We start from the raw sequence: 27,284 nt of genomic DNA on the forward strand, positions 1-27,284 counted from the left end.
AGCGTGTAATGAGTTCACAGAGGATTCAACTATAAAAAGGTCATTGAAGTCTGACTGATGGTGGCAGCGCAGTGGATAGAGTGTCAGCCTGGGACGCTGAGGTCCCAGGTTCGAAACTCCAAGTTCACTAGCTTAAGCAAGGGGTCAGTGGTTCAGCTGGAACACCCCCTCCCCAAGGCATGTATGAGAAGCAATCAGTGAACAACTGAAGTCCCACAATGAGTGGATGCTTATAATTTCTCTCGCCTTCTGTCTCTTTCTCTCTCTCAAAGAAAAAGAAAAAAAAGGTAATTGAAAACATTCATTTTGTCCCTTCCCTGTGGATAAGGATATGATTAACTATCCTGGTTTCTGAACCAATATTCAGTTGACAGTTAAGGGAAATCTTAATATTTTATGTTAAACTTTTTTTTTTTTTTGTATTTTTCTGAAGCTGGAAACGGGGAGAGACCGTCAGACAGACTCCCGCATGCGCCCAACCGGGATCCACCCGGCACGCCCACCAGGGGGCGATGCTCTGTAGCGACCAGAGCCACTCTAGTGCCTGGGGCAGAGGCCAAGGAGCCATCCCCAGCGTCCGGGCCATCTTTGCTCCAATGGAGCCTTGGCTGCAGGAGGGGAAGAGAGAGAGAGGAAGGAGAGGGGGAGGGGTGGAGAAGCAGATGGGCGCTTCTCCTATGTGCCCTGGCGGGGGATCGAACCCAGGACTTCTGCACGCCAGGCCGACGCTCTACCACTGAGCCAACCGGCCAGGGCCAAACTCTTTAGCTCCCCCAATGAAGATTTTGAATTTAATTTTTTTTAAAAGTTTTCATTGATTTGAAAAAGAGACAGAAGGGGGGAAGGGAAGAAAATAAGAAAAGCATTAACCTGCTGTTCCACTTAGTTGTTCCATTTAGTTGTATGCTCATTAATTGCTTCCTGTATGTGCCCTGATTGAGGATTGCTTTGTACATCATGATGACACTATAACCACTAAACCACCCAACCGGGGCCTTGAAATTTAATTCTTGAATTAAAACGTCTTCTATTGTAGAAAGAACTGATTACAGGATTACTAGAGTTCTTTTAAACTCTGCTTAAACTCAAGACAAATTATTTGCATAATTATATCTCTAATTATGGATAGTACTTTATCTTAGTTCTTTCATTTTTGTCTATGCATTAAAATTAATACGCATTCCATTTTCCTTTTTTTTTTTTTTGTATTTTTCTGAAGCTGAAAAGGGGGAGAGACAGTCAGACAGACTCCCGCATGCGCCTGACCAGGATCCACCCGGCACGCCCACCAGGGGCGACGCTCTGCCCACCAGGGGGCGATGTTCTGCCCCTGGGGGGGGTCGCCCAGAGCCACTCTAGCGCCTGGGGCAGAGGCCAAGGAGCCATCCCCAGCTCCCGGGCCATCTTTGCTCCAATGGAGCCTTGGCTGTGGGAGGGGAAGAGAGAGACAGAGAAGAAGGAGGGGGTGGAGAAGCAAATGGGCGCTTCTCCTATGTGCCCTGGCCGGGAATCGAACCCGGGTCCCCCACACGCCTGGCCGACGCTCTACCGCTGAGCCAACCGGCCAGGGCCATTTTCTTATTCTAAACTCCCCACCTACCTTGTTCTTTCTTAACAGTATCACCATCCTTGAGTCACCTGATCTCAACATTTAGGTCACCTTTAACTCTTTTCACCTGCCCTGATGGCTAATTACATACAAAAATCCTGTTGAATCTAATTTTGTAGTCAGTATCATTTTGCTCCCCTGCTTACTGTTAGTCTAGTTCAGACTTTACTACTTCTTATTTCTGGGTTTCCTGCCACCAATGTCTTCCACAATTTGTTTGATATATTGTAACTGGGTTGATTTTCCTAAAGCACAATTGTGTTGCTTCCCATTGGACAGAAAGTAAAATTTGAGCTCTGCTTCAGTTAGCTGTTGACACATAGCAAACCACCCCCAAATTTAGTGACTTAATACAGCTCTTTTATTTGTTGACAGTTTTGTTAGTTGGGAGATTGGGAAGGGCTCACTTGGGCCATTTTTTTCTGATCCACATGCTGTCATAGTAGGTGGCTTGGGCTGGAGGACCCACTTCCAAAATGGCTTCTTCACTGCTGTGCCTTGTCAGAGACTGCTGGAAGGCTGGGCTCAGCAGGCCTTTCCCTCCCCGAGCAGTGTGTCAGGGCTTTCCATGTGGTCTCTCCAGCATGGTAGTTAGATTTCTTACTTGGTAACTGAGCTTCAAGAGCCTGAGCAGGAAGCTGCTGCCTCTCGGAAAGGCTAAGCCTTTGAGCTTAAATAATGCTATCTCTCTGCCTGACCTGTGGTGGCACAGTGGATAAAGCGTCGACCTGGAAATGCTGAGGTCGCCGGTTCGAAACCCTGGGCTTGCCTGGTCAAGGCACATATGGGAGTTGATGCTTCCAGCTCCTCCCCCTGTCCTCTCTCTCTCTCTCTCTCTCTCTCCCCTCTCTCTCTAATAAAAATGAATAAATAAAATCTAAAAAAGTAAATAAGTAAAAAAAAAAAATAATGCTATCTCTGTCAAGCATTTCCTGCCTGCCTGCCCTTGTTATTGGAATAGTCATTTTATTGCACTAATGACTTTATACTTTTTAGTATACTTAATTATATGCATATTTTCTCTCATTGATAGGACTCCCAAGTTCTTTGAGGCAAGATCCATGTGTGTGACTTTCTTTGTAGTTATTCACCATGATGTACAACACATTATTTACACCCTATGGCAATCCCACAATAAATATTTGTTGAATTATTTTAATGAATTTTAAGTGTTAATGTAAATAATACCAATTTAGTTTAGAAAAATCAGAAAATAGAAGGAAGCAAAAAATACAAACTACCTTAAATTTATTACTTAGAAATAGCCATTATTACCTTGTTGTTGTGTTGATTTGATATTGATTAAATATTAGTACAGGCTTACAAAGAATAGATATCCAAATACTGGTTTTGATGAGAAACTAAAATTTGAATGAGAGCAAAAGTCATTTATAGACACTTGAAAAATATGCTAGGAAGAGGCATTGTGGAGGTATGATGGGCATTGTCAGCGTTTCCCATTCTTGCTTGACTCTGCTTTGCCCACCTTTCCCTAGAATGTTCAGAGATAACTCATTAAATTTGAAACATCTTTTATTACCCCAAAATCAGTGTTAGCAGAAGTGACAGGCATGTTTATGGAGATTACACTAGGAACCAGGAACACAACCAAACCCCAGGACCATGCAAGTGTTAGAAGCACGTAGAAGGAAAAATGGAGAAGGAACTCAAATAGCAGAGTGAGAAGGTGACTGTTAGAGACAGACCCGTCTGTCTCTGGTCACAAAGAAGCAAAAATAACAATTCTGAAAACTAGAAGATTGTGTGAGAGAACCATGGGCAATTCCCATTTTTTTTCTGACTTTGTTTTCCAAATTTTCTGTAATAGGCCATACTTTATAACTGATGAAAATCCTGATAACCTGATAGTTGTCACTTACGCCATTTTACCTGACTCGGGTTACATATGGCTGTGATTCCCAGCTCCAGTGTCTGACAGAGAAAAATGTCTTTGGAGCCACTCATATAAATCAACCGTGAGACACTGGAAATACAGCTATGAGTAAGGCGTAATCAAGGACATAAGGAGAAAAGAAAATGTGAACTCTTTCTCATAAGTTGATTTCATCCATAAAAGAAGGACAATTGCAGGAATGGAAAGAACATGGTTGAACTGTCATCTAATTTTCTTAAATGTTCACAGTATAGGAGTATTACCAGAAATTCTCCAGTTTTGAAGTATAAAATATGAGCTAATTTTTGCTTTTTTATTTTGGAAGCATTAAATAATATTTGACTCTATAATCATAAACATACATATAATTTTTATAATAAAGGGAAGAACTGAAATAATCTTTCTTGGGTGGCATTTCCAGTTTCTGGACTTCATTTTTGTTTAACTCATTTCTTCAGTTGTCTGATCAAGAAACAAAAAGACATAAAGAGCTTCTTGCTATTTCCAGAGGGAAAATGAAGTTTTTTTATTTTATTTTATTTAGTTTTTTACAGAGGCAGAGATAGACAGGGACAGACAGACAGGAACGGAGAGAGATGAGAAGCATCAATCATCAGTTTCTCGTTGCGTGTTGCGACTTCTTAGTTGTTCATTGATTGCTTTCTCACATGTGCCTTGACCGTGGGCCTTCAGCAGACCGAGTAACCCCCTGCTGGAGCCAGCGACCTTAGGTCCAAGCTGGTAAGCTCTTTGCTTAAGCCAGATGAGCCCGCGCTCAAGCTGGCGACCTCGGGGTCTCGAACCTGGGTCCTTCCACATCTCAGTCTGACGCTCTATCCACTGCGCCACCACCTGGTCAGGCTGTTTTTTATTTTTAAAGATTTGATTTATTCATTTTAGAGTGCGAGAGGGGGAAGAGAGAGAGAGAGAGAAGGGAGGGAGAAGCAGGAAGCATCAACTCCTGTTTGTGCCTTGACTGGGCAAGCCCAGGATTTTAAACCAAAGACCTCAGTGTTCCAGGTTGATGCTTTATCCCCTGCGCCATCACAAGTCAGGCAAATGAAGTTTTTTTAAAATAGAAGGAAGTAAACGTTTTACTATGAATAATTCTGTACTGCTCACAAAAATGAGGGGACATTTCAAAATGAATGTGAAGCTATAAAATATCCCCTCATTTTTGTGAGCAGTGCAATACTAGTGAAAAGTAACTTGTAAGAGGAAAATACAGCTCCCACCCCCTTGTTTGGCTGTATTATCAACTCATTATTATTATATTTATTATTGATTGATTAATGGATTGATTTTTTTAGAGAGAAAGGAAGGTAGAGAGAAACATCAATTTGTTGTTCACTTATTTATGTGCATTCATAGGTTGATTCTTGTATATGCCTTGACCAGAGGTGTAGAACCTGTGACCTTGGCATATCGTGACAGTTCTCTAACCAACTAAGCTACCTGGTCAGGGCCATACAACTCTTATTATTAAACACTACATCCCCGACTAGGCGGTGGCGCAGTGGATAGAGTGTTGGACTGAGACAGGGAGGACCCAGGTTCGAGACCCCGAGCTCACCAGCTTGAGTGCAGGCTCATTTGGTTTGAGCAAGGCTCACCAGCTTGGGCCCAAAGTCACTGGCTTGAGCAAAGGGTCACTTGGTCTGCTGTAGCCCCCCCCCCCCATCAAGGCACATATGAGAAAGCAATCACTGAACAACTTAGGTGCCGCAATGAAGAGTTGATGCTTCTCATCTCTCTCCCTTCCTGTCTGTCTGTCCTGATCTGTCCCTCTCTCTGACTTTCTCTGTCTCTGTCACAAAACAAAAGAAAACACTGCATTTACTGTGTAGTTGTGATAAAGCTTATGTTTTGATGTCTTTTACCATATACAAAGTACCTTCTTATACAGGGGTCCCCAAACTACGGCCCGCGGGCCGCATGCGGCCCCCTGAGGCCATTTATCCGGCCCCACCGCACTTCCAGAAGGGGCACTTCTTTCATTGGTGGTCAGTGAGAGGAGCATAGTTCCCACTGAAATACTAGTCAGTTTGTTGATTTAAATTTACTCGTTCTTTATTTTAAATATTGTATTTGTTCCCATTTTGTTTTTTACTTTAAAATAAGATATGTGCAATGTGCACAGGAATTTGTTCATTTTTTTTTTATAGTCTGGCCCTCCAACAGTCTGAGGGACAGTGAACTGGCCCCGTGTGTAAAAAGTTTGGGGACCCCTGTTCTTATATTTTATTTAATCTTCAACACAGCCTTATAAGATAAGAATAACTATTTTCACTTTATAGATAATAATAGTCATAATGTAACACTTGGTATGTCCCAGGCACCATACTAAACACTTTGTATATATTTAACTAAATTATATTTTAAAATAAAGGTATTCTCATTTTACAAATGGAGGAACTAGGCCCAAGAGATTAAGCAATTTACAGTTACTGATTCACTAAATGGTGAACCCAAGTTTATACCAAGCAGTCTGATCTGAAACTCAGATGAGAGGACTGAATGTCCGGGGTGAGTAACCTTTACAAAGAAATAGAAGTAGAAATTCCTTTATCAGATTCCTTTTCTTCAGCTTTGGGCCAGTGTGTGTGCCATTCATGAGGAAGTTTGCTTTTAAAGCACCATTAGTGATCTGCTTAACTAAAGCTTGACATTCTAACTAAATTAGATATAAAATAAATGGTATTTCCTTTTGATTTCCATTGTAAAATTGAAGTAACCTAGTTGTGGTAAAAGAAGAAATAAACTTGGCTATTGTAATTAAATGTTTAAATACTTTTTTTATTTTTTTATTTTTTCTGAAGCTGGAAACAGGGAGAGACAGTCAGACAGACTCCCGCATGCGCCCCACCTGGATCCACCCGGCACGCCCACCATGGGGCGACGCTCTGCCCACCAGGGGGCAGGGCGTCGCCATGTTGCGACCAGAGCCACTCTAGCGCCTGAGGCAGAGGCCACAGAGCCATCCCCAGCGCCCGGGCCATCTTTGCTCCAATGGAACCTCTGCTGCGGGAGGGGAAGAAAGAGACAGAGAGGAAGGCGTGGCGGAGGGGTGGAGAAGCAAATAGGCGCTTCTCCTGTGTGCCCTGGCCGGGAATCGAACCCGGGTCCTCCGCACGCTAGGCCGACGCTCTACCGCTGAGCCAACCGGCCAGGGCCTAAATACTTTTTAAAAATTATGTTTGAAAGAAGAGTAAAATACTTGAATAGATGCAATTCAAGTTTGAGACCAGAGTTTTTTCCTTTATAAGTAATATTACTGTTATTTCAATTGAGAGACCCAGACTTAGGCCTGGATTTGTAATTTTTAATATTTGAGATTCCTTTGTCCAGTTATAGATAGCAGAAAGTTCTGTTGTAATACAGTCTTAATATACAACTTCATATTCTCTGAGTTGAAAAAATTCTGATATTATTTGATTATTAACTGTTTGTAGACATTTAATTAGAAACTAGGGTCTGGAGCTTACCTCCTCTAAAGCACGTGATATCTTCTAGGAAGACAAAGAAAATAGAGATTTTCTTAAGATGAAGACAAATGGCCTAACCAGGCATTGGCACAGTGGATGGAACATCAACCTGGGACACTGAGTACCCATGTTCAAAACCCCAAGGTCGCTGGCTTGAGCAAGGGGTCAGTGGCTCAGCTGGAGCCCCCCCCCCCCCCACTGTCAAGGCACTTTTGAGAAAGCTATTGATGAACATCTAAAGTGCCAAAACAAGTTGATACTTCCCATCTCTCTCCTTTCCTGCCTGTCCCTGTCTGTCTCTCTAGAAGACAAGAGTTTAATGAGTAAGTTACAAACAGGATCTTAGAACTGAAGAGGCCCCATCGCAGTTAAAATTGTACCCTTTTATTTTTTAGTTCCTATTTATCGATTTTTATTCTAATTTTTCTCAAAGTAAAGCAGGAAATGGTTCAAAATCAAACTACAGAAAGAATTAAAAGCAATAATTCTTTTCCTGATCCCCTATTACTGTTTCACCAAGGTAACCATTTTTCCCCCTTTTTACAGTAGATTTGTTTCCCCTAACTTTTCCATTATGAAATACAACACACAAAGAAGTTCCACCTCAAACAACTAAATTAGGCCTAAACTTTATTTAAATGGAGTCATTCAATATATACTTTTATGTCTGGATTCCTTCACTCAGTCATTATGTTTTAATATGTATCCGCATTGTATGATATGTGACTGTAATGGCTTCGGGCTTTTTTGTTTGTTTTTGCTACACAGTTTGTTTTTTAATTTTTAGTGAGAGGAGGGGAGGCAGAGATGGTCACCTGCAAGTACCCTGACCAGGATCCACCCAACAAGTCCACTAGGGGGTGATGCTCTGCCCATCTGGGGCCTTTGCTCCATTGCAACCAGAGCCTTTTTAGCGCCTGAGGCAGAGGCCACGGAGCCATCCTCAGTACCAGGGGCCAACTCACTCTAATCAAGCCACGGCAGCAGGAGGGGAAGAGAGAGAGAAAAAGAGAGAGTAGCGAGAGGGAGGAGTGGAGAAGCAGATGGGCACTTCTGCTGTGTGCCCTGACCGGGAATCAAACCTGGGATATCCACCCACCAGGCTGATGCTCTACCACTGAGCCAACCACCCAGGCAGGACCTGCTGTCTAGGTTTTAATTGTATGAACACAGGATACTGTTTGTGTCCTTTCAGTTTTCAGCTTTTAGAATTAATGCTGCTGTGAACATCCTTGTGCATAGACCTGGTGCATATAGGCATACGAATCTAGAATATAGATTTCTAGCAGTGGATTGTTGGGTTGTTAGGGAATATATAACTTCCACTATAATAAAATATCAAGTATTTTTGCGCAGTTTTATTACCAAGTTAGATTTCCATCAACAGTGCACAAGGGTTCCCTTTTCTCCACATCCTCACCCATACATGTTAAGTGTTGTCTTTTTTTATAATAGCCATTGTGACAAGAGTGAGGTGATACCTCATTGTGGTTTTTTTCCAAAAAAGTTTTTATTTGAAAGAGAAAGAGAGGCCTGACCTGTGATGGTGCAGTGGATAAAGCGTCAACCTGGAATGCTGAGGTGGCCGGTTCAAAATCCTGGGCTTGCCTGGTCAAGGCACATAGGGGAGTTGATGGTTCCTGCTCCTAACCCCCCCCTCTCTAAAATGAATCAAGTCTTAAAAATTTTTTTTAAAGAGTTAAAAAAAAAGATTGAAAGAGAAACCTTGATTGAAGATCCACTTGATTTATGCATTCATTGATTGATTCTTATATGTGCCCTGGGCAGAAATCGAACCCACAATCTTGGTGTACCAGGATGACGCTCTAACCAACTCAGCTACTTGGCCAGGCTTCATTGTGATTTTGGTTTGCATTTCCCTGATGATCCATGATGTTGAGTCCCTTTTAGTGTATCTGTTAGCAATTTAAATACCTTACTTGGAAAAAAGGATTTAGATCTTTGCCCATTTTTAAATTAGTATTTGTATTTTTGGTATTGAGTTCTATGAGTTCTTTATGTATTTTGGAATTTAACCCCTTATCAAATATTGATTTGCAAATATTTCCTCCCATTCCACAGGTTGCCATAATTGAGTTTTTAAGTGTACTTTTTGTTTTTTATATGTCCCATCTGTTCTTTGATCTTTTATTTCTCTTATATATGGTCTTTCACAGTAATTGGGTTTTTTTATTATCCCATTTTTTCTTCTCTTTAGCTTTTTATATATATATATTTTTTTTTTTTATTTATTTTTTGTATTTTTCCAAAGTTGGAAGCAGGGAGGCAGACAGAGTCGTGCATACACCCGACCAGTATCTACCCGGCATGCCCACCAAGAGGCGATGCTCTGCCCATCTGTGGTGTTGCTCCGTTGCCATTGGAGTCATTTTAGCGCCTGAGGTGGAGGCCATGGAACCGTCCTCAGCGCCCAGGCCAACTTTGCTCCAATGGAGCCTTGGCTGCGGGAAGGGAAGAGAGAGAGAGGAAGGAGAAGGGGAAGGGTGGAGAAGCAGATGGGCACTTCTCCTGTGTGTCCTGGCCATTAATCGAACCCAGGACTAGCACACACTGGGTCGATGCGCTCCCGCTGAGCCAACTGGCCAGGGTTCTTTTTAGCTTTTTAGTTACACATTCACTTAGTGTTTGTTTGTGTTTTAATGTTTTTTGTTTTTTTATTTTAGAGAGAAAAAGGGAGAGAGAAGGAGAGGGACAGGAACATCTGTTCCTGTATATGCTTTGACCAGGGATTGAACCAGCAACCTCTGCACTTAGGGGCTATGTTCTAACCCAGTGGTCCCAAACCTTTTTTGGGCCACGGACCGGTTTAATGTCAGAAAATATTTTCACAGACTGGCCTTTAGGGTGGGACAGATAAATGTATTACCTGACCGAGACAAGCGTCAAGAGTAAGTCTTAGACAGATATAACAGAGGGAATCTAGTCATTTTTTTAAAAATAAAACATTGTTCAGACTTAAATGTAAATAAAGCGGAAATAATGTAAGTTAGTTATTCTTTCTCTGTGGACCGCTACCAAATGGCCCAGGGACCGGTACTGGTCTACAACCCGGGAGTTGGGTACCACTGCTCTAACCAACTGAGCTATCTGGCCAGGGCTTCTTTGTTTGTGTTATTTTTATTTTTTGTATTTTTCTGAAGCTGGAAACGGGGAGAGACAGTCAGACTCCCGCATGCGCCCAACCGGGATCCACCCGGCACGCCCACCAGGGGCCGGCCACGCTCTGCCCACCAGGGGGCGATGCTCTGCCCCTCCGGACCAGAGCCACTCTAGCGCCTGGGGCAGAGGCCAAGGAGCCATCCCCAGCGCCCGGGCCATCTTTGCTCCAATGGAGCCTCGGCTGCGGGAGGGGAAGAGAGAGACAGAGAGGAAGGAGGGGGGTGGAGAAGCAAATGGGTGCTTCTCCTATGTGCCCTGGCCGGGAATCGAACCCGGGTCCCCCGCATGCCAGGCTGACGCTCTACCGCTGAGCCAACCGGCCAGGGCCCTTTGTTTGTGTTTTAAGTGGTGTTTTCACCATAAGCTTAGAATGCTACTACCTTGACCAAATATGTGGGAAGAGTTTTGATGTGTTTTTCATTCTTAATGTTATTTTTGTCTTCATTTTCAGACCCTTTGGAACAAATAGTCACCATGTTTAGATATTAGTAAGCACATATGTTTATGTCCACGTTTGAAAATGGCAGAAGGAAATAACAATGAAGAGGTAATTCACTTGAACAACTTTCACTGCCACCAGGGACAGGGTAAGTGTGAGTTCTCTCTTTCTCCCTTTCAGTGTTGCTTTTTCCCTTAGCACTACAGTAATGTCTTCTCTAAAATGAACCTGTTTTGCACAAGACAGAACCCAGAAGTATTTCATTATTAGGCTTCAGAGCTTCAGGTACAAATGGACTCATCAGACTAGAATTTTGTATCAGATGGTGATAACTGCTAGCATGGCTGAAGTTTAAGTATCTTCCATCACAAGTAAATTAATAAGCTATGAATTAGCAGGCTAAAAAGAGCTGTGAATGTACTGTCCTTGGATCTTAAGAGGTTAGATAATGAGAACAGTGGCAGTTCTGTTTTTGAAGGAATGGTGACTACAAGGAATTCTCCTCCAGATCTGTATGATCTAAAAGTATGGAGGCTGCTGCTAAGGACTTTTTCTTTCTTTCTTTCTTTTTTTTTTTTAAGAGGAGGGGAAGCAGAGTTAGACTCCCGCATGCGCCCTGACGGGGATCCACCTGGCAAGCCCACTAGGGGTGATGCTCTGCCCATCTGGGGCTGTTGCTCCATTGCTCTGCAGAGGAGCCATTTTCTCAAGTGATTCCCAAAATGTGTTACTGGCAAAGATCAGCATGGAAACCTGGCTCTTAATGCTTAGGTGTATGTGTCGCTTACAGCCATGAACTTGACTTTAGACTTAACCCTTTGTGTGCCATAGCTGAATTAAAGGGCTGAATGTGATTGTGCCCACCTCCTGGTAAGACTGTTCTCTGCCTACTTTTAGACTGGATCAGTCTCAGAGATGGACCCATTACAATATCTGATGACTCTGATGAGGAAGGGGATCCAATGTTGGTCACCCCAGCTCCTCAGCAACATGACGAAGAGGACCTGGATGATGACGTCATTCTAACAGAGGTGAGTTTTCTTAAACTTACCGTGATGAGGCATTTTTCCAAGTGTTATCTGTCTGTTCGGCCTCTCAGCAGTGGGTAGTTGGGCCTTGTAGGACAGTTGAGAGCACTGCTTGTGCTACACACGTAGCACTCTGTTTACACTTGTGCTGTGTTTCTGACAGCCTCCTTCCACCCTGTCTTTAGAAGCCATATGTTTCTGGACTTATCATCTCAGCATATTGCTATTTCTGTTCATGACTAGACAACACTACTGTAATTACTACAACCTTATAATGTATCCTAATATCAGGTAGCGCTCATCTCCCTTTACTGCCTACATTTTTCATAATCATTCTGGATATTTTCCTGCTTATATTTGTATATAAATTTTAAGATAAACTTTTCTAATTTAGATAGGTATGTAGGTAGGCAGGTAGGTAGATAGCTTCACAACAAATCCTGTTATTATACTTATGGAACAATTATTATATTGATCCTTTTTAACTAAGATCAAGTTTTGTCCATATAAAAATCTGTTGGTTTTTATATTAATTCCATACTTAGTCACCTTATTTTATTGTCTATAGTTATTTTTTTCAGCTGGCTTTCATAATTTCTCAAGGGATAACAGTTTATTTATCTGCAAATAATGATCTTGTTCCTTCCTTATCTAATTATATTAAATGATACCTCCTCAAAAATTTTAAGTAATAGTAGTAATGGAAATAAGATAACCACTGACATAAATGGGAATACTTTAATGTTTCTTCACTAAGTATGGTAGTAACATTTTTTTAGCGAGACAGGGGCAGATAGGGACAGACAAGAGGGGAGAGAGATGAGAAGCATCAGTTCTTCACTGAGGCACCTTAGTTGTTCATTGATTGCTTTCTCATATGTGCCTTGACTGGGGGCTCCAGCCGAGCTTGTGACCCTTTGCTCAAGCCAGTGACCTTGGGTTTGAAGCCAGCAACCTTTGGGTTCAAGCCAGCGATCATGGGGTCATGTCTGTGATCCCATGCTCAAGCCAGCAACCCCACACTCAAACCAACAACCGTGGGGTTTCAAACTTGGGACCTCAGTATCCCAGGTCAATGCTCTATCTGCTGTGCCGCCACTGGTCAGGCACTACTTTTATTCTTATAGTGAGTGTAGTATGATCAAATTTCAGTGTTGTTATAAGTGTGAAGAGCAGGTTTTATGGACAGGGGTTTTTGTTTGTTTTTTGTCCTGTCTCCGAAGCTGAATGTAAGTACATAAGGAGGCATAGACATAGGAAAGAAATTGAATTATTATTAAAATTTCATTTTTTTCTTAGACAAGTAAACCTCAGACATCACGACCCAATCTCATCAAACCAGCTTCCCAGTGGCAAGATTTCAAAAGTTTGGGAGAAGAAAGGCCTAAAAAATCTAGAGCAGCCTTTGACTCAAATAAGAACAACTATTTTTCAGTGTGTAACAGTTCATTGTTTGATTCTGGGGAACAGGATGATTCTGAGGATGACTACGGTGAATTTCTGGATCTTGAGCCTCCTGGAGTTTCTGAATTCATTAAGCCAGGTGGCCAAACAGAAAGAGAACCCAAGCCTGGACCAAGTCACAACCAAGCAGCAAATGATGCAGGATCAGGGCCAGAAATCTTTATCTGGGGAAAAGGTAGCCTTCTTATTCCAGATAGCGATCCTTTGGACACTCAGAACCAGTCATCTGAAGACTCAGAAACAGAGCTTTTATCAAACCTCAGAGAATCACCTGCTATCCTAGATGATCAGACCATCGAAGAAGACTGCTGGTTAGACCATCCTTACTTTCAGCCTCTAAACCAGCAGCCCCGTGAGATAACAAATCAGGTTGTTCCTCAGGAGCGGCATCCTGAATCAGAACTGGGCCCGTCGTTCTTCCAGCATGAGACCCTAGGGCTGGCTTTTCCAAGGCCAGCTTTTCCAAGACCAGAACCCCAGCAGGATGGGATTCCAGGCCCCTCTTCTCCTCAGCCTGCGCATCCTTTAGGAGAGCTTGACGACCAACAGTTATCAATAGATGATGAAGAGGAAGAGCCAGGCCCAGCCTTTCCACTACAAGGATCTCAGGAGCCCAGTTTGGAAAACTTTTGGAGGCAAGAAGCAACTGAAGTAGATCAAGAAGTTGTTGCACTATTAGTGAAAGAAACAGTAAGTTTTATTAAGTAAATAATTATAGACACTATACTGAGTTTTCTTTTATTGCAAAAACACTGTAGGTGTGGACTTTATTCTTCTCAGGGGAATATAGCTACATTTATAAAATAGAAGAGAGAAACTCTGAAAATGTGAGAATTAAATCAAGATTCTCTAATCTGTTTTTAACCCCTCAGCAAGCACTTTGGGATTCTAGCTGAGATTATGGATAACCTGGTGCTGTCATAAGAGCAATGCCCCGGCCCTGGCCGGTTGGCTCAGTGGTAGAGTGTCAGCCTGGTGTGCAGAAGTCCCGGGTTCGATTCTCGGCCAGGGCACACAGGAGAAGCGCCCATCTGCTTCCCCACCCCTCCCCCTCTCCTTCCTCTCTGTCTCTCTCTTCCCCTCCTGCAGCCGAGGTTCCACTGGAGCAAAGATGGCTCGGGCGCTGGGGATGGCTCCTTGGCCTCTGCCCCAGGCGCTAGAGTGGCTCTGGTCGCAGCAGAGCGACGCCCCGGAGGGGCAGAGCATCGCCCCCTGGTGGGCGTGCCGTGTGGATCCCGGTCGGGCACATGCGGGAGTCTGTCTGACTGTCTCTCCCCGTTTCCGGCTTCAGAAAAATACAGGGAAAAAAAAAAAAAAGCAATGCCCCAGTTTTTAAAAAAGACCTGGCGTTAACTCCAAAGTCAAACCTTTAAATCAGGTTTATCAAGTTACCTAGAGCTGCACTATTCAGTGCAGTAGCCTCCTGCGGCTGTTTTAAGTTTAAATATCTTACAGTTAATAAAATGTAAAGTTTTATTTTCTTGCCATCAGTCACATTTTCATTGCTTGACAGCGCCATGGGGCTGAACAGCTGTGGAAAGCACAGAGGAGGACATTTCCACCTCTGTACGAAGTTCTGTCAGATAGCACTGATCTAGAAAGTTGTGCTGGCTCTGCTGCCCTTTGCCTTTGAGTAGTCTCCTCACCCTTCCCAGGTTTCTCATTTTGCGCACTAGGTCCTGAGGGTAAGCACGAGGTGCTTTGGACTCCTTTGCCTGGGCAGAAACGTGTGATATTTATAGAAAGAATGAAGGGCATGCAAAATGTGGGCAGAGGGCTAGATGATCTCTGGGGACCATTAATACATTCCATAGTCTAGGTCAGTGGTAGTCAACCTGGTCCCTACCACCCAGTAGTGGGCGTTCTAGCTTTCATGGTGGGCAGTAGTGGAGCAACCAAAGTATAAATTAAAAAATAGATTTAACTATAGTAAGTTGTTTTATAAAGATTTATTCTGCCAAACTTAGTGAAAATCCAACATAAAGTACTTGGTAAGTAATATATGCTTTAACTTGCTGTCATTCTGCTTTATAAATTTTATAAAGTAAGCCTGACCAGGCAGTGGCGCAGTGGATAGAGCATCAGACTGGGATGCGGAGGACCCAGGTTTGAGACCCCCAAGGTCGCCAGGTTGAGCACGGGCTCATCTGGTTTGAGCAAAGCTCACCAGCTTGGACCCAAGGTTGCTGGCCTGAGCAAGAGATTACTTGGTCTGCTGAAGGCCCACGGTCAAGGCACATATGAGAAGGCAATCAATGAACAACTAAGGTGTCACAATGAAAAACTAATGATTGATGCTTCTTATCTCTCTCCGTTCCTGTCTGTCCCTCTCTGTCCCTCTCTGACTCTCTCTCTGTAAAAACAAACAAAAAAAAATTTTGTAAAGTTACTTCTCTACTTTATAAATCACCATTACTGTGGAACCTGTGGGTGGTTAGAAAATTTTACTACTAACAGAGATACAAAAGTGGGCGGTACATATAAAAAGGTTGACTACCCCTGGTTTAGGTAGACAAATCTGGGCACCTACCTCATGTGGAGTTTTAAGCCAGACACCAATCTGCTTTTTAGCCCTTTCCTAGTTTGTAATCATCTATACTTTTTGACATCTGGTTTTATTGTAGTTTGAATGGTGGATGAAATATAAATATTTGTATTCGTTTCCAGGAAGCAAGATTTCCAGATGTAGCAACTGGATATATCGAGGAAATAATTCATTTGAAGAATTATTATGATTTGAATGTGTAAGTACACCACCATGCCTTTCTTTTTTATTGTAGTAAAATATACAAAACATAAACATTTATAATCTAACCAGTTTTAAATGTACAGTTGCCTTAAGCATATTCACATTTTTACAAAATCATCAACATCTCTAGAACTTTCTCATCTTCTCAAACTGAAACTGTGTCCTTATTAAACACTTATTCCTTATCCCCCACTCCCTCACCCTGCCACTCAATCTTCTACTGTCTCTGGATTTGACTGCTCTAGGAACCTCATATAAGTGGAATCCCACACAGTATGTCCTTTTGTGACTGGTTTGTTTCACTTGACAGTGTCTTTTTTTTTTTTTTTTTTGTATTTTTCTGAAGCTGGAAACGGGGAGAGATGCCCACCAGGGGTGACGCTCTGCCCCTCGGGGGCGTCGCTCTGTCGCGACCAGAGCCACTCTAGCCCCTGGGGCAGAGGCCAAGGAACCATCTCCAGTGCTGGGGCCATCTTTGCTCCAATGGAGCCTTGACTGTGGGAGGGGAAGAGAGAGACAGAGAGGAAGGAGAGGGGGAGGGGTGGAGAAGCAGATGGGCACTTCTCCTGTGTGCCCTGGCCGGGAATCAAACCCGGGTCCCCCGCACGCCCGGCCAACGTTCTACCGCTGAGCCAACCGGCCAGGGCCGACACTGTCTTTTTTAATGATCTTGTTAGAGAGGTTTTTTGGTTTGTTTGTTTTTTTAATTCAGTGAGAGGAGGGGAGGCAGAAACAGACTGTGCATGCGACCAGGTTCCACCTGGCAAGCCCACTAGAGGTTGATGCTCTGCCCATCTGGGCATTGCTTTGTCGCTCAGCAGCAAGCTCTTAGTGCTTGAGGTGGAGGCCATGGAACCATCCTCAGCACCCAGCACCAGGGCCAACTCGCTTCAATCGAGCTATGGCTGCAGGAATAGAAAGAGAGAGAAGAGACAGGGAGAGCAGTGGAGAAGTAAATGCACACTTCTTTGTGCCCTGACTAGGAATCAAACCCAGGACATCCACACACCAGGTCAGTGCTCTACCACTGAGCCAGCCAGTCAGGGCCGAGAGTTTAATTTTAATAAGATACAGCCTATTTTTAATTTATTTTTTATTCCTATAGAATCCTGCATGTTTGGTTAATTCTGAGCATTTGTGTGTGTGTGTATGTGTGTGTGTGTGTGTATTTTTCCAAAGTGTGAAGTAGGGAGGCAGACAGACAGACTCCTGCATGCCCCTGACTGGAATTCACTCGGCATACCCATCAGGGGGCGATGCTCTGCCCATCTGGGGCCATTGCTCTGTTGCAACCAGAGCCATTCTAGTGCCTGAGGCAGAGGCCATGGAGCCATCCTCAGTCCCCAGGCCAACTCTTGTTCCAGTGGAGCCTTGGCTGCAGGAGGGGAAGAGAGAGACAGAGAGGAAGGAGAGGGGGAGGGGTGGAGAAGCAGATATGTGCCCTGGCTGGGAATCGAACATGGGACTTCTACACGCTGGGCCGACCATCTAGGGCCAATTCTGAGCATTTTTTTTTTTTATAGCAACAGAGAGAGAGTTAGAGATGGATAGATAGGGACAAACAGGAATGGAGAGAGATGGGAATCATCAATCATCAGTTTTTCATTGTGACACCTTTGTTCATTGATTGCTTTCTCATATGTGCCTTGACCACAGGCCTTCAGTAGACCGAGTAACCCCTTGCTCGAGCCAGCGACCTTGGGTCCAAGCTGGTGAGCTCTGCTCAAACCAGATGAGCCTGCGCTCAAGCTGGTGACCTTGGGGTCTCTAACCTGGGTCCTCCGCATCCCAGTCCAACACTTTATCCATTGAGCCACCGCCTGGTCAGGCCTGAGCATTTTTAAAGTTAATTTTGAGAGACAGAGAAACATCAATTTGTTATTCTACTTATATATGCATTTATTGGCTGATTCTTGTATGTGCCCCGACCAGGGATCAAGCACACAATCTTGGCATGTTGGAACAATGCTCTAACCACTGAGCAATACTGGGCCATGACCTTAATTCTGAGCATTGATACAGCCTATGTTTTGAACAGTATGTTAAAAGAGATTTCCACCCCTGTATTTGTACTGGGTGTATATTTGTGCAATGTGCTGCAACCAGTTCACCTGTTTAATAAAAGTGTCCTAAGGAATACAAAATGAAAAATCTCCTTCCTCTAATACTCTTTCTCCTCCTTTTAATCTGTGGGGGTGAAACAATTATAAATTTGTAGAGGACAGTTGAGTATTGAAATTAATCAGTTTTCCACTGATTAATGCCAGTTATTTTAATTAAACAAAGAGGAACTAGACTTCCAGCACCCTAGTAGATTATCTTCCATGCATGCCATTTGGAAACCACTGGCTTCACTCATGGTTGGCATTCTAACAGATTCTTCGTTATTTGACCTTTTTATCTTTTCCTAGACCTCTGGTATCTGGCAGTTTTTTGGTCTCTGGTAGCCATACTTACCAGAACATTACCAACAGGCAAGTTTGAAATGGAGGAGCTTTTCCACATCTGGTCTGTAGTACATCCAGGTGTGTGCACGAAAGGAATTATGTGTAACTCTAGGCCTATCCCCGCAGATTATGGATTCTTAATGGTGGCTAATTATCAGGTCAGCCTTCCAATACCTATATAACGTACAGTGTTCATCATTTTCTCTTGGAACAAAGAATTACAGTCAATAACAATGGTTTTAAAGGTAGATGTGCTCGGAATTCTTGACTAGGGATGTCACTCCTTGGCTACAACTATAAAATGGGAGGGGGGTGTCTTTTCTCCTCACTTGGCCTCTGGTTTTGTGTCGCAGACGGGGCATTGCAACAAGGAGGAAGAAAGCTTAGAAGAGCTATTTGGGGCTCTTGGAATTGATGGTGAAGAAAATGGTGTTCAGGTGTGCTGGCCAGTTCTGGAGTAGGATGATGAGGGGCCTGTGCAGTCGGGTTAGTGCTGAGGGTCCTCAGGGGAGTGCCTCCCAATTTTTGGCCCCCAAACACTTGGATGAGGACAGGAGCAGTAGGTGAATACTTTTCCTCGGTTTTCTTCCTGGTGTACCTGTCTTACTATTAGAGGCTCCACTGTGGACACTGGATGGAAGGGACCTGGGAAAAAGGGAGGCAGGTAAGAATCAGATGGTATACGTATGAGCAGGTGGAGTCATCCTAAGAATCTGCAGGATGGCCTTAGCCATTTAGTTCAGTGGTAAAGAGCATTGTCCTGAAATGACAAGGTTGCAGGTTCGATTCCCAGTCAGGGTGCACAGGGGAAGCAACCAATGAATGCACAGTTGCGTGGGATAACAAATGAATGCTTCCCTTCCCCCTTTCTCCTCCCTTCCCTCTCCCTTCCTTTCTCTGTCTCTAAAAAAATGAAATTAATCACTGGCTGGATGACTCAGTTGGTTGGAGCGTCACCCAGGTGTATGGAAATTACCAATTCAGTTCCCCAGTCGGCACATACAGGAGCAACTCAATGTTCCTGTCTCTCTCTCCCTGCCTCTCTCAGAAACAAAAATAAAAAGAAAGAAAAGAATCTGCAGGATTGGGGAAGGAACGAAGGATGTGGGTGGGGAGCCCCACTTGCTCTGTGAGCAGAGAAGCTTTCTCTGTACTAAAGTGACTCAGCTGCACATTACCCAAGCTGACTTCGAACTGTGGAACCCTCCCAGGGGCACAGTTTGTTGCCTGATTTGGTTGTTTCAGCCTGAAGAGCCTTACTAGTTAACATTGTGTGGTACCTGAATGGTGACATATCTATATCCTTATTGGTGCAGTATTTTGTAGTAACAATAAAGAGACACAACTATGGGTTTGGTGAGAAGAGCAAACATGATCTGTTCTTTCAGCCTGGCAGTTGGCTAAAATAAACTGTCACTCACTTTGCTTATAGGGATTGATGTAACCGTAGGGTTATACAAGTATTAATGATTAACAGGAGGACTTTCATATTCCATTTACTTATATTTTTCTACCCCTTTATTTGTTATACACTTTTTTTTTTTTTTTTTTCCATTTTTTTCTGAAGCTGGAAACGGGGAGAGACAGTCAGACAGACTCCCGCATGTGCCCGACCGGGATCCACCCGGCACGCCCACCAGGGGCGACGCTCTGCCCACCAGGGGGCGATGCTCTGCCCATCCTGGGCGTCGCCATATTGCGACCAGAGCCACTCTAGCGCCTGAGGCAGAGGCCACAGAGCCATCCCCAGCGCCCGGGGCCATCTCTGCTCCAATGGAGCCTTGGCTGCGGGAGGGGAAGAGAGAGACAGAGAGGAAAGCGCGGCGGAGGGGTGGAGAAGCAAATGGGCGCTTCTCCTGTGTGCCCTGGCCGGGAATCGAACCCGGGTCCTCCGCACGCTAGGCCGACGCTCTACCGCTGAGCCAACCGGCCAGGGCCTGTTATACACTTTTTTGACAAATATTTTTCATATAAATTCTCCAGTTGTATATAGTTCAGCCAATAAGAATTTTAGTGACTTTTTTTACATTGACACCCAACTAATAGAGAAACCAGCGGGCTTTGCATTAGTAAGTATGTTTATTGCTTTTTAAACTAAAAAAACAATAGAAATTCAATGTCATTGTCTTTTATTTGCCTATCTATTTTGTTGTTCTAATCTGCAAACATTTTAATTCCTTTATAGGTCAATTTTAATATGTAACTAGGGACTTCATTTTTCAAACATTGATTTGAGTCAGGTGTGGGATTTGGAAGCAGTATGAATGTAGCATCATTTATTTTTGCAGACTTTGTAATTTTCTTCTGGAAAATCCAGATTATCCAAAGAGAGAAGATCGAGTCATTATCAACCCCAGTAGCAGCCTGCTTGCTAGCCAAGATGAGACAAAGGCAAGTGTCATACTCTTGTTTTGCAGTCTCTTCAGAAAATGCTTTATCAGGACACATTTTTAAAGACTAGCCAGGAAAATAGGATTTCAGAATATATTTCTACTTTAGTGGGATTTCCCAATGTGAGCCACTTTGAATTCTTTTTCATTGTAACTCTCTCTTCCCTTTTCACAAAAAATTAACAAATCCACCATATCATTAATCCTACAAAGTAAGTTTCTAAAATGAAACAAGAATTGGCTGGGAGTCTTTATATCATCTCAGCTTTTTTTAATACTGAAAATTGAAACATGTGAAAAAAATTTTAATAGTTATATAGGAAGATTTTACATTGATCACCTATATACCCAGCAGCAGTTCTGTTAAAAGTTAACATTTTACTGTATCCACTTGTCACATATCCAGCCCTCTGTCCATCAGCTCCTCTGTCTTGTATTTTATTTCATTGTAATGCATTTAAGAGTAAATAGCAAAAGTACTGATACACTGCCCCAAACATACTTCAGCATGTGGATCATTGCCTAGAGTTCAGTATCTGTGTATAGTTTTGACATAAGATTTATGTAGTGCATACACCTCTGTAACCAAATTCTATATCAAGATATAAACAGTTTTATTTATTTTTTATTTTAATGATTGTCTTTTGTGGTGTAAACTAGCATGTAGTGTAAGAGGTGAAGGAAAATATAGTTCAGAACTGCCTCAAAAAAAACAAAAAAAAACAAAAGGAAAAAACCCTGCTTCATTGGGATCTGTTGCTTCATCCTTCTGTTCCCCACAAATTCTCTGGATTTTTACATATTTTGTGGCAGGGAAATTTAATTTTTCTAAAAATTTTGTGTGAAGAAGAATGCTGAGAGACTGGGTTCACATCTCCAGTTATACTTTTTTACTGGTTCTAAGTAGTAAAACTAGTCTCCAGACTCCAGACAGCGCTTTAACCTCTCTGAATCATCATTTCCTCATCTCTGCTCAGGCTGGTATCCTCCTCATGCGTAATTATGAGTGAGATGATTTTATTCTTTTTTTTTTTTGTATTTTTCTGAAGCTGGAAACGGGGATACAGACAGACTCCCGCATCCGCTCGACCGGAATCCACCCGGCATGCCTACCAGGGGGCGATGCTCTGCCCCTCCGGGGCGTTGCTCTGTTGCGACCAGAGCCACTTTAGCGCCTGAGGCAGAGGCCACGGAGCCATCCCCAGCACCCGGGCCATCTTTGCTCCAGTGGAGCCTTGGCTGTGGGAGGGGAAGAGAGAGACAGAGAGGAAGGAGAGGGGGAGGGGTGGAGAAGCAGATGGGCGCTTCTCTTGTGTGCCCTGGTCGGGAATCGAACCCGGGACTTCAGCACGCCAGGCCGATGCTCTACCACTGAGCCAACCGGCCAGGGCCAGATTATTTTATTCTTGAGTAAGCAGTCTTTTAAATGATTTCCCTTGTGGGAAATGCACCTTCTGGCTTCTAATGTTGTGTTCCATTCTCATTTCAGTTGCCTAAGATAGACTTTTTTGACTATTCTAAATTGGCTCCTCTTGACCAGCGCTGCTTCATTCAAGCTGCTGACCTCCTGATGGCTGACTTCAAAATGCTCAGCAGTCAGGACATCAAGTGGGCCCTGCACGAGCTCAAAGGACACTATGCAATCACCCGAAAGGTGCTATACTTCATCTTCCGGGGGGCGGGTGGTGGCACCTGTGATAACAGGATGAGGAATTCAGCTTGCGGAAATTGAGATGGCTTATGATGGCAAAGAGCTAAGGAGTTTGTCAGGGTGAAGGTAAATAGACAAAAGTATTTGGTGATCAAGAAGAACTGGATGAAAATAAATAATATATTAGAAGGGAAGTTCTGGCTTGACCATAACGACATGGAGGGTAATGAATATTATCGTGGAATGCAGGGTGACTAGAGTATGAAAAATATGGTCTGGTGCTGCTCCTCCCTGATGTGCTCTCTGGCTTAGGACAGGCCATGCAATCCTGCCCCAGGTGACTCATGAGGCAGGGGCTCTCAAGGGCCCAGGAACACAGCACTGCCTAGTGAGTGATGGTTTGCCTCAGGAGAGAGTGGACAGCTGCTGAAAGTTCCCACTGTTTTTTCCCCCAGTCGCCTAAATAAGATTCCACTTTAGGGCTTCCTGTTTCTAAGGCTTAGAAAAGTGCAGGTTCGAATGGGTAGCACAGACATGCCTCAAAGTGAAGTCCACTGCATAGCACTTTTTTCATGGCGGTCAGACAGGACAGAAGCATCAGTAGGCCTTTGGCTTGTTTCTCTTTCTTGTACTGCCGTGAACTCCATTTCTCCTGCTGAAGCTCTTGTGATTCCTAGTGAATTATATTCTTATCCAAAGGACAAACAAACTTGGAGTTATTTTAATGGTTAAAGCACTCATTCTGTCTTAACCTGAAAGAAGGTGAACCCTAGGTGAATGTGACCAGATGCCAAGTCTAGAATCCTTCTACCTTTAAGGTTGTCAAGAAGATCTAGGCAACTGCCAACAAACTCCTGATTTTAAGTTAAGTTTAGGTAAAATCAGAGTTAGTGATTTCTATTTCTGAATCTCATTCCCCGGGTTAGGTAAATAGGGAATACCTGTACTATCATTAAAAAGTGAATGGTAACCCAAAAATAGTAACTGCAAGAAAGCCAGGACTCTTTCTCTTGAGGCCCTACCTGTTGCTCTACTGCTGCAGTGGTGCCTTCCACCTTTCTGAGCTCCCAGGGAGCCCAGAGGAGAAGCGAAAGGCAGCACAGCAGGGAACAGCTCCTGTGGTCTGGGGGTGGGGGGGTGGGGTGGTGGTGTCCCTGATAAAGGTTTAATTATCCCACTTGTTATGTGGGCGGGAGGTTGCAGAATTCTGTGACTCAGTTTCCCTCATTTTTTATCTTATCTCTTTCCATCTTTCTGGCTCTTTATGTTTTTTATGGTATCTGCTTGGTTTGGTGGGTAGTTTGAAATTTTACAGGCTATTTGAATGAAAGTGGAGTGTATAAGGGTCAGTATTGATGAGCAGAAGCTAAAATCTAGTGCGCTCAATTACAACTGAGACTTTCCCCTGCAGTGTGCAGATGGTGCACAAGAGTTCTTCCCTGTACAAATTGAACAGTTCACAAGAACAGGGATGTAGAAAGCACACCCAGAGACAGTTTGTAGTTACCGCAGTAGCACATCCCCCTGTGCGTGCTCTCCTTAGCCATGACAGCTTAGGGAAAGTGTGTTCACTTTGCAGACATTCACATTTTTCTGGAGTTCTTTCCCGCTTTTTATTATAAACATCAAACACTTTTTGAAAAGATGGTGTAGTAATAAGCCCACGCTTACCCATCAGTCAGCTTGATAATTATCAGCTACTGCCCAGTCTTGTTTCATTTCCACCCTCTTCTTCCCACACTTTCAAAGCAAATTCCAAGAATCATTTCATTTTCCTTAAATCCATAAGTTTCTCAGTGTTTACCTTTAAAAGATAAAAGAATCTCTTTTGAAAACCATAATCAAAATACCATTATTATACCTTAAAAATTAACATCATTAGACATCCAATCAGTTTTCACATTTCTCTGAATGTGTCAAGACCGCTTATTTGGTCCTACTGGATTCCAAGTGAAATCTGTTTCTTTTAGTTCATTGATACGTAACTTAAATCTCTTTTAATCTGTCTTACTCTCCCCTCCCCTAGGCTCAAATCTTTGTCCATTCCTCAGCTTTTATGTCATCAACTGCCCATTATAGTGTTTTCAGGTCATCCCTTACAGGAACTTCAGCCATTTTCACAGATATCCTACAAATATTACTAGACTGTGTCCTTGATTTTTAGAACTAATACCGCAAGTGAGTATTTGATTTGTGAACATGAGCAAACTAGAGGGAGAAATGCCAGATAATAGTAAAAGGAAGTTATATTTCAACATCTGTTGTTCCCTTGTTCCTCCTGATAGGTTTTTTGAGCACTTAGTTTGTGGTGGTTACCAGCTATCCACTGAGGACACTGGCATTCTAGCACACAAATTAGCTGCCTTCCAAAGAGCTTTCAGTCTGAGGAGATGAAAAAAAGATTAAAACAGTGTGCTGGTGTTATAAAGAGATAGGAACATGATAGTACTAGGAAAGAAATGAAGAAGGTGGTGTTTGAACAGACTCTGGAAGGCTCGATGTTTTCACTATAGGAATGTAGCAAAGGTTACGAGGCAAGAAAAAGGAACCGTGGTGCCTTTGGGGTGCGCAGGTGTGGGTTATAACTAGCAGGTCTCAAAAGGAAGGAATTCTGATAATCTAACTCTATCTGGTCTAACTAGATCTTCATTCACTGTTAAGATAAGTGGTGATTGTTAATTTAACTATTAAGGTGAGATATTGGAGGCTCCTTTAGTTTGTATAAATTTTATTTTAAGATACAGTTTGCTGACAAGTAACTATGTTCATGTATATGGATTTTTTTCCTTCTAATTAGAAACATTTAAATGGGACAAAGGTAATGATCACAGTTCACTTCCAGTCAGGAGCCTCTAGGTTTGTGGTGTGGTTGAAAACTGGTAGATTCGTTTGATTAGTTGCTGATAAAAATACATCTGCCTCATTTATAAAATGCAAATTACAATACCTCTCCTGCCTCCTTTCCTGAGTTTTCTTCACAAATAGCCCTTTAAGCAAAACCTATTAGAAAATAGTAGTCTTACAGCTGAGTACAAACAGGTGGCTTTGAGATTAGTGCCTAAGGCAGCGGTTCTCAACCTGAGGGTCGGGACCCACAGGTTGAGAACCGTGGCCTAAGGGTTTGTAGGGTACCTCTGGGGTACTAGGAAGAAGAAATGAAGCAAGAAAGGAGGTAGTGCAGCCCTAGAGAATGTTGGTGGAGGTAGAGAGGCAGCAAGGTGCATGTTGCTGTTGGCCAGCTCTTGGTGGGGTTTCACTGACTCTGTGAACAGATGAGGATGTCAAAGGGTGAGCTTTAGGTCTGAGCTGGCTGAGTTCAGGTGCTAGCTTCACTGAAGGTTTGACTGGGAGCGAGTTTGCGCTCTCAGCCTTGCTTCCCTCTGCTGTGAAATGAAGAACCCCTCCCTCAGGGGGTCATTGTGAGAATCCAGTGAGATAGGGAGTAGAGAGGTCCACGGGTAGTGCTAAGTTCCCAAGAGGTATATGTAGCAAATGGTAATTTAATTCTGATTCCCAAACCTAGGAGCTTGGAAAGGAAGTGGTAGGAGGTGGATTAAGATGAAAAGTGATCTTTCCCTCTTCTGGAAATACTTTTTCTCTTGTCCTTCTACCACGGAATACACAGCTGTCTCTAAAATGTTATTTATTAGCAATATCCCTGTAACACCTACACATCCCTACTACCTTTTTTTCTGCAAATAAGTATTAAATACAGACTATGCAAGCAGCTAAGGATATACCCTGAGCTCTAGAGGCTCACAGTCCAGTGGAGGAGAAAACATGAAACAAGCATCAAGCAAATGAGTGTATAATTACAACTGGCTAAGTATTTTGAAAAAAAAAAATACAAGGTGCCTAGAAAGAGTGTAACCAGAGTAAGAGGCTCCAGGTGGGCCTCTCTGAGCAAGTGACATTTAATCACAAACCTAAGTGTTATAAGTAGGAGTTCAGTAAAGAGGGTGTAGGATGAGGCAAACTGTAGGAGAGCTCATTTGGAGGGGAAAGATCATGAATTCAACCTGGAAAATACTGAATGACCAGCAAGTAACAATAATTCATTGGGTGTTTTGAATGAACACAAAAGATGGGAAGAAAGGACTAGAGATGGAATTTTGATAGTTAAGTGCATATGGAATATAACCTCCCCAGCCTGGATGAGATAGCTAGAGAGACTGTCAGGTGAGAAGAGACAAAACTGCCTTGAGGACTTCCTGTAAAGCCCGAGGAGAGGAGGCTGGTGGAGGAGGAGCAGGCAGGGAGGAAGTCAGGAGAGGAGAGCAGTCAACATTATGAATAGCTCTGAATAGTCAAGACGACTAAACACCAGGTGTTCACGTTAGCCTCATGTTATGAGTATTAAGTGGGAAGGTGGGGTTCGATGCTGGTTTAGAAGTTGAAAAGCTCATGGGAGGTGAGGTGATAAAACAGTGTACAGACGGCTTCTTTGATAAGTTTGGCTACAAAGAGGAAGAAAAGAAAAGAGGGACTGGTAGCTAAAAGGGGAGGGAGGCCAGGGGAAGGACAGTTTTCTTTTTTAAGATGGCAACGACTTGAGCACATTTAAATGCTTATTGGAAAGATCTAAAAAAGGGAGAAGCAAAAGGTATGGAAAAAAGGGACTATCACAGCCATAAGAACTTTGTGCTCCAGTACAAAGGTGAGAGCAACGAGGAATGTGGAGGAAGTAGAACAGAGAGTGTTGACTGGAGAAATACCATGTAAAGATATGCCTGTGAGGTACAGCTCACTAGTCACTTGTTATGTAACTTAACCTGTACTTATTCAAGGACCATTGGGGCAGTTTCTGTTTTCTTATGTTGCCCTTGAATTTGTCAGCAGGCATTTTGGTTCTGCATTATAGCAATTTATGAAAGTCAGAGAAAACAAAATAATGAAATGCTACCTGTTTGTTTTGCCACTACCTATTTCTGTAAGCCATGGAGGGGAA

The 27,284-nt window shown here is 43.1% G+C and overlaps 1 protein-coding gene across 5 annotated transcripts in view; it reads left to right on the forward strand.

The window, feature by feature from the left end:
• RNF216 (ring finger protein 216) overlaps positions 1–27,284 on the forward strand; it is a 178,391-nt gene that overhangs the window by 30,037 nt on the left and 121,070 nt on the right. For 4 of the 5 annotated variants that reach the window (XM_066273435.1, XM_066273433.1, XM_066273437.1 and 1 more), the window contains 6 exons: positions 10,620–10,755; positions 11,505–11,638; positions 12,935–13,789; positions 15,767–15,843; positions 20,584–20,686; positions 22,175–22,339. In XM_066273435.1, the coding sequence (XP_066129532.1) occupies positions 10,689–10,755; positions 11,505–11,638; positions 12,935–13,789; positions 15,767–15,843; positions 20,584–20,686; positions 22,175–22,339 (1,401 nt within the window). In that variant the 5' untranslated portion in view covers positions 10,620–10,688. The remainder of the gene's footprint in view (positions 1–10,619; positions 10,756–11,504; positions 11,639–12,934; positions 13,790–15,766; positions 15,844–20,583; positions 20,687–22,174; positions 22,340–27,284) is intronic. The other variant, XM_066273436.1, reaches the window with a different exon arrangement.

The sequence above is a fragment of the Saccopteryx bilineata genome, chromosome 4 (genome assembly GCF_036850765.1).
Source record: "Saccopteryx bilineata isolate mSacBil1 chromosome 4, mSacBil1_pri_phased_curated, whole genome shotgun sequence".
In the NCBI taxonomy this organism is placed as follows: Eukaryota; Metazoa; Chordata; class Mammalia; order Chiroptera; family Emballonuridae; genus Saccopteryx; species Saccopteryx bilineata.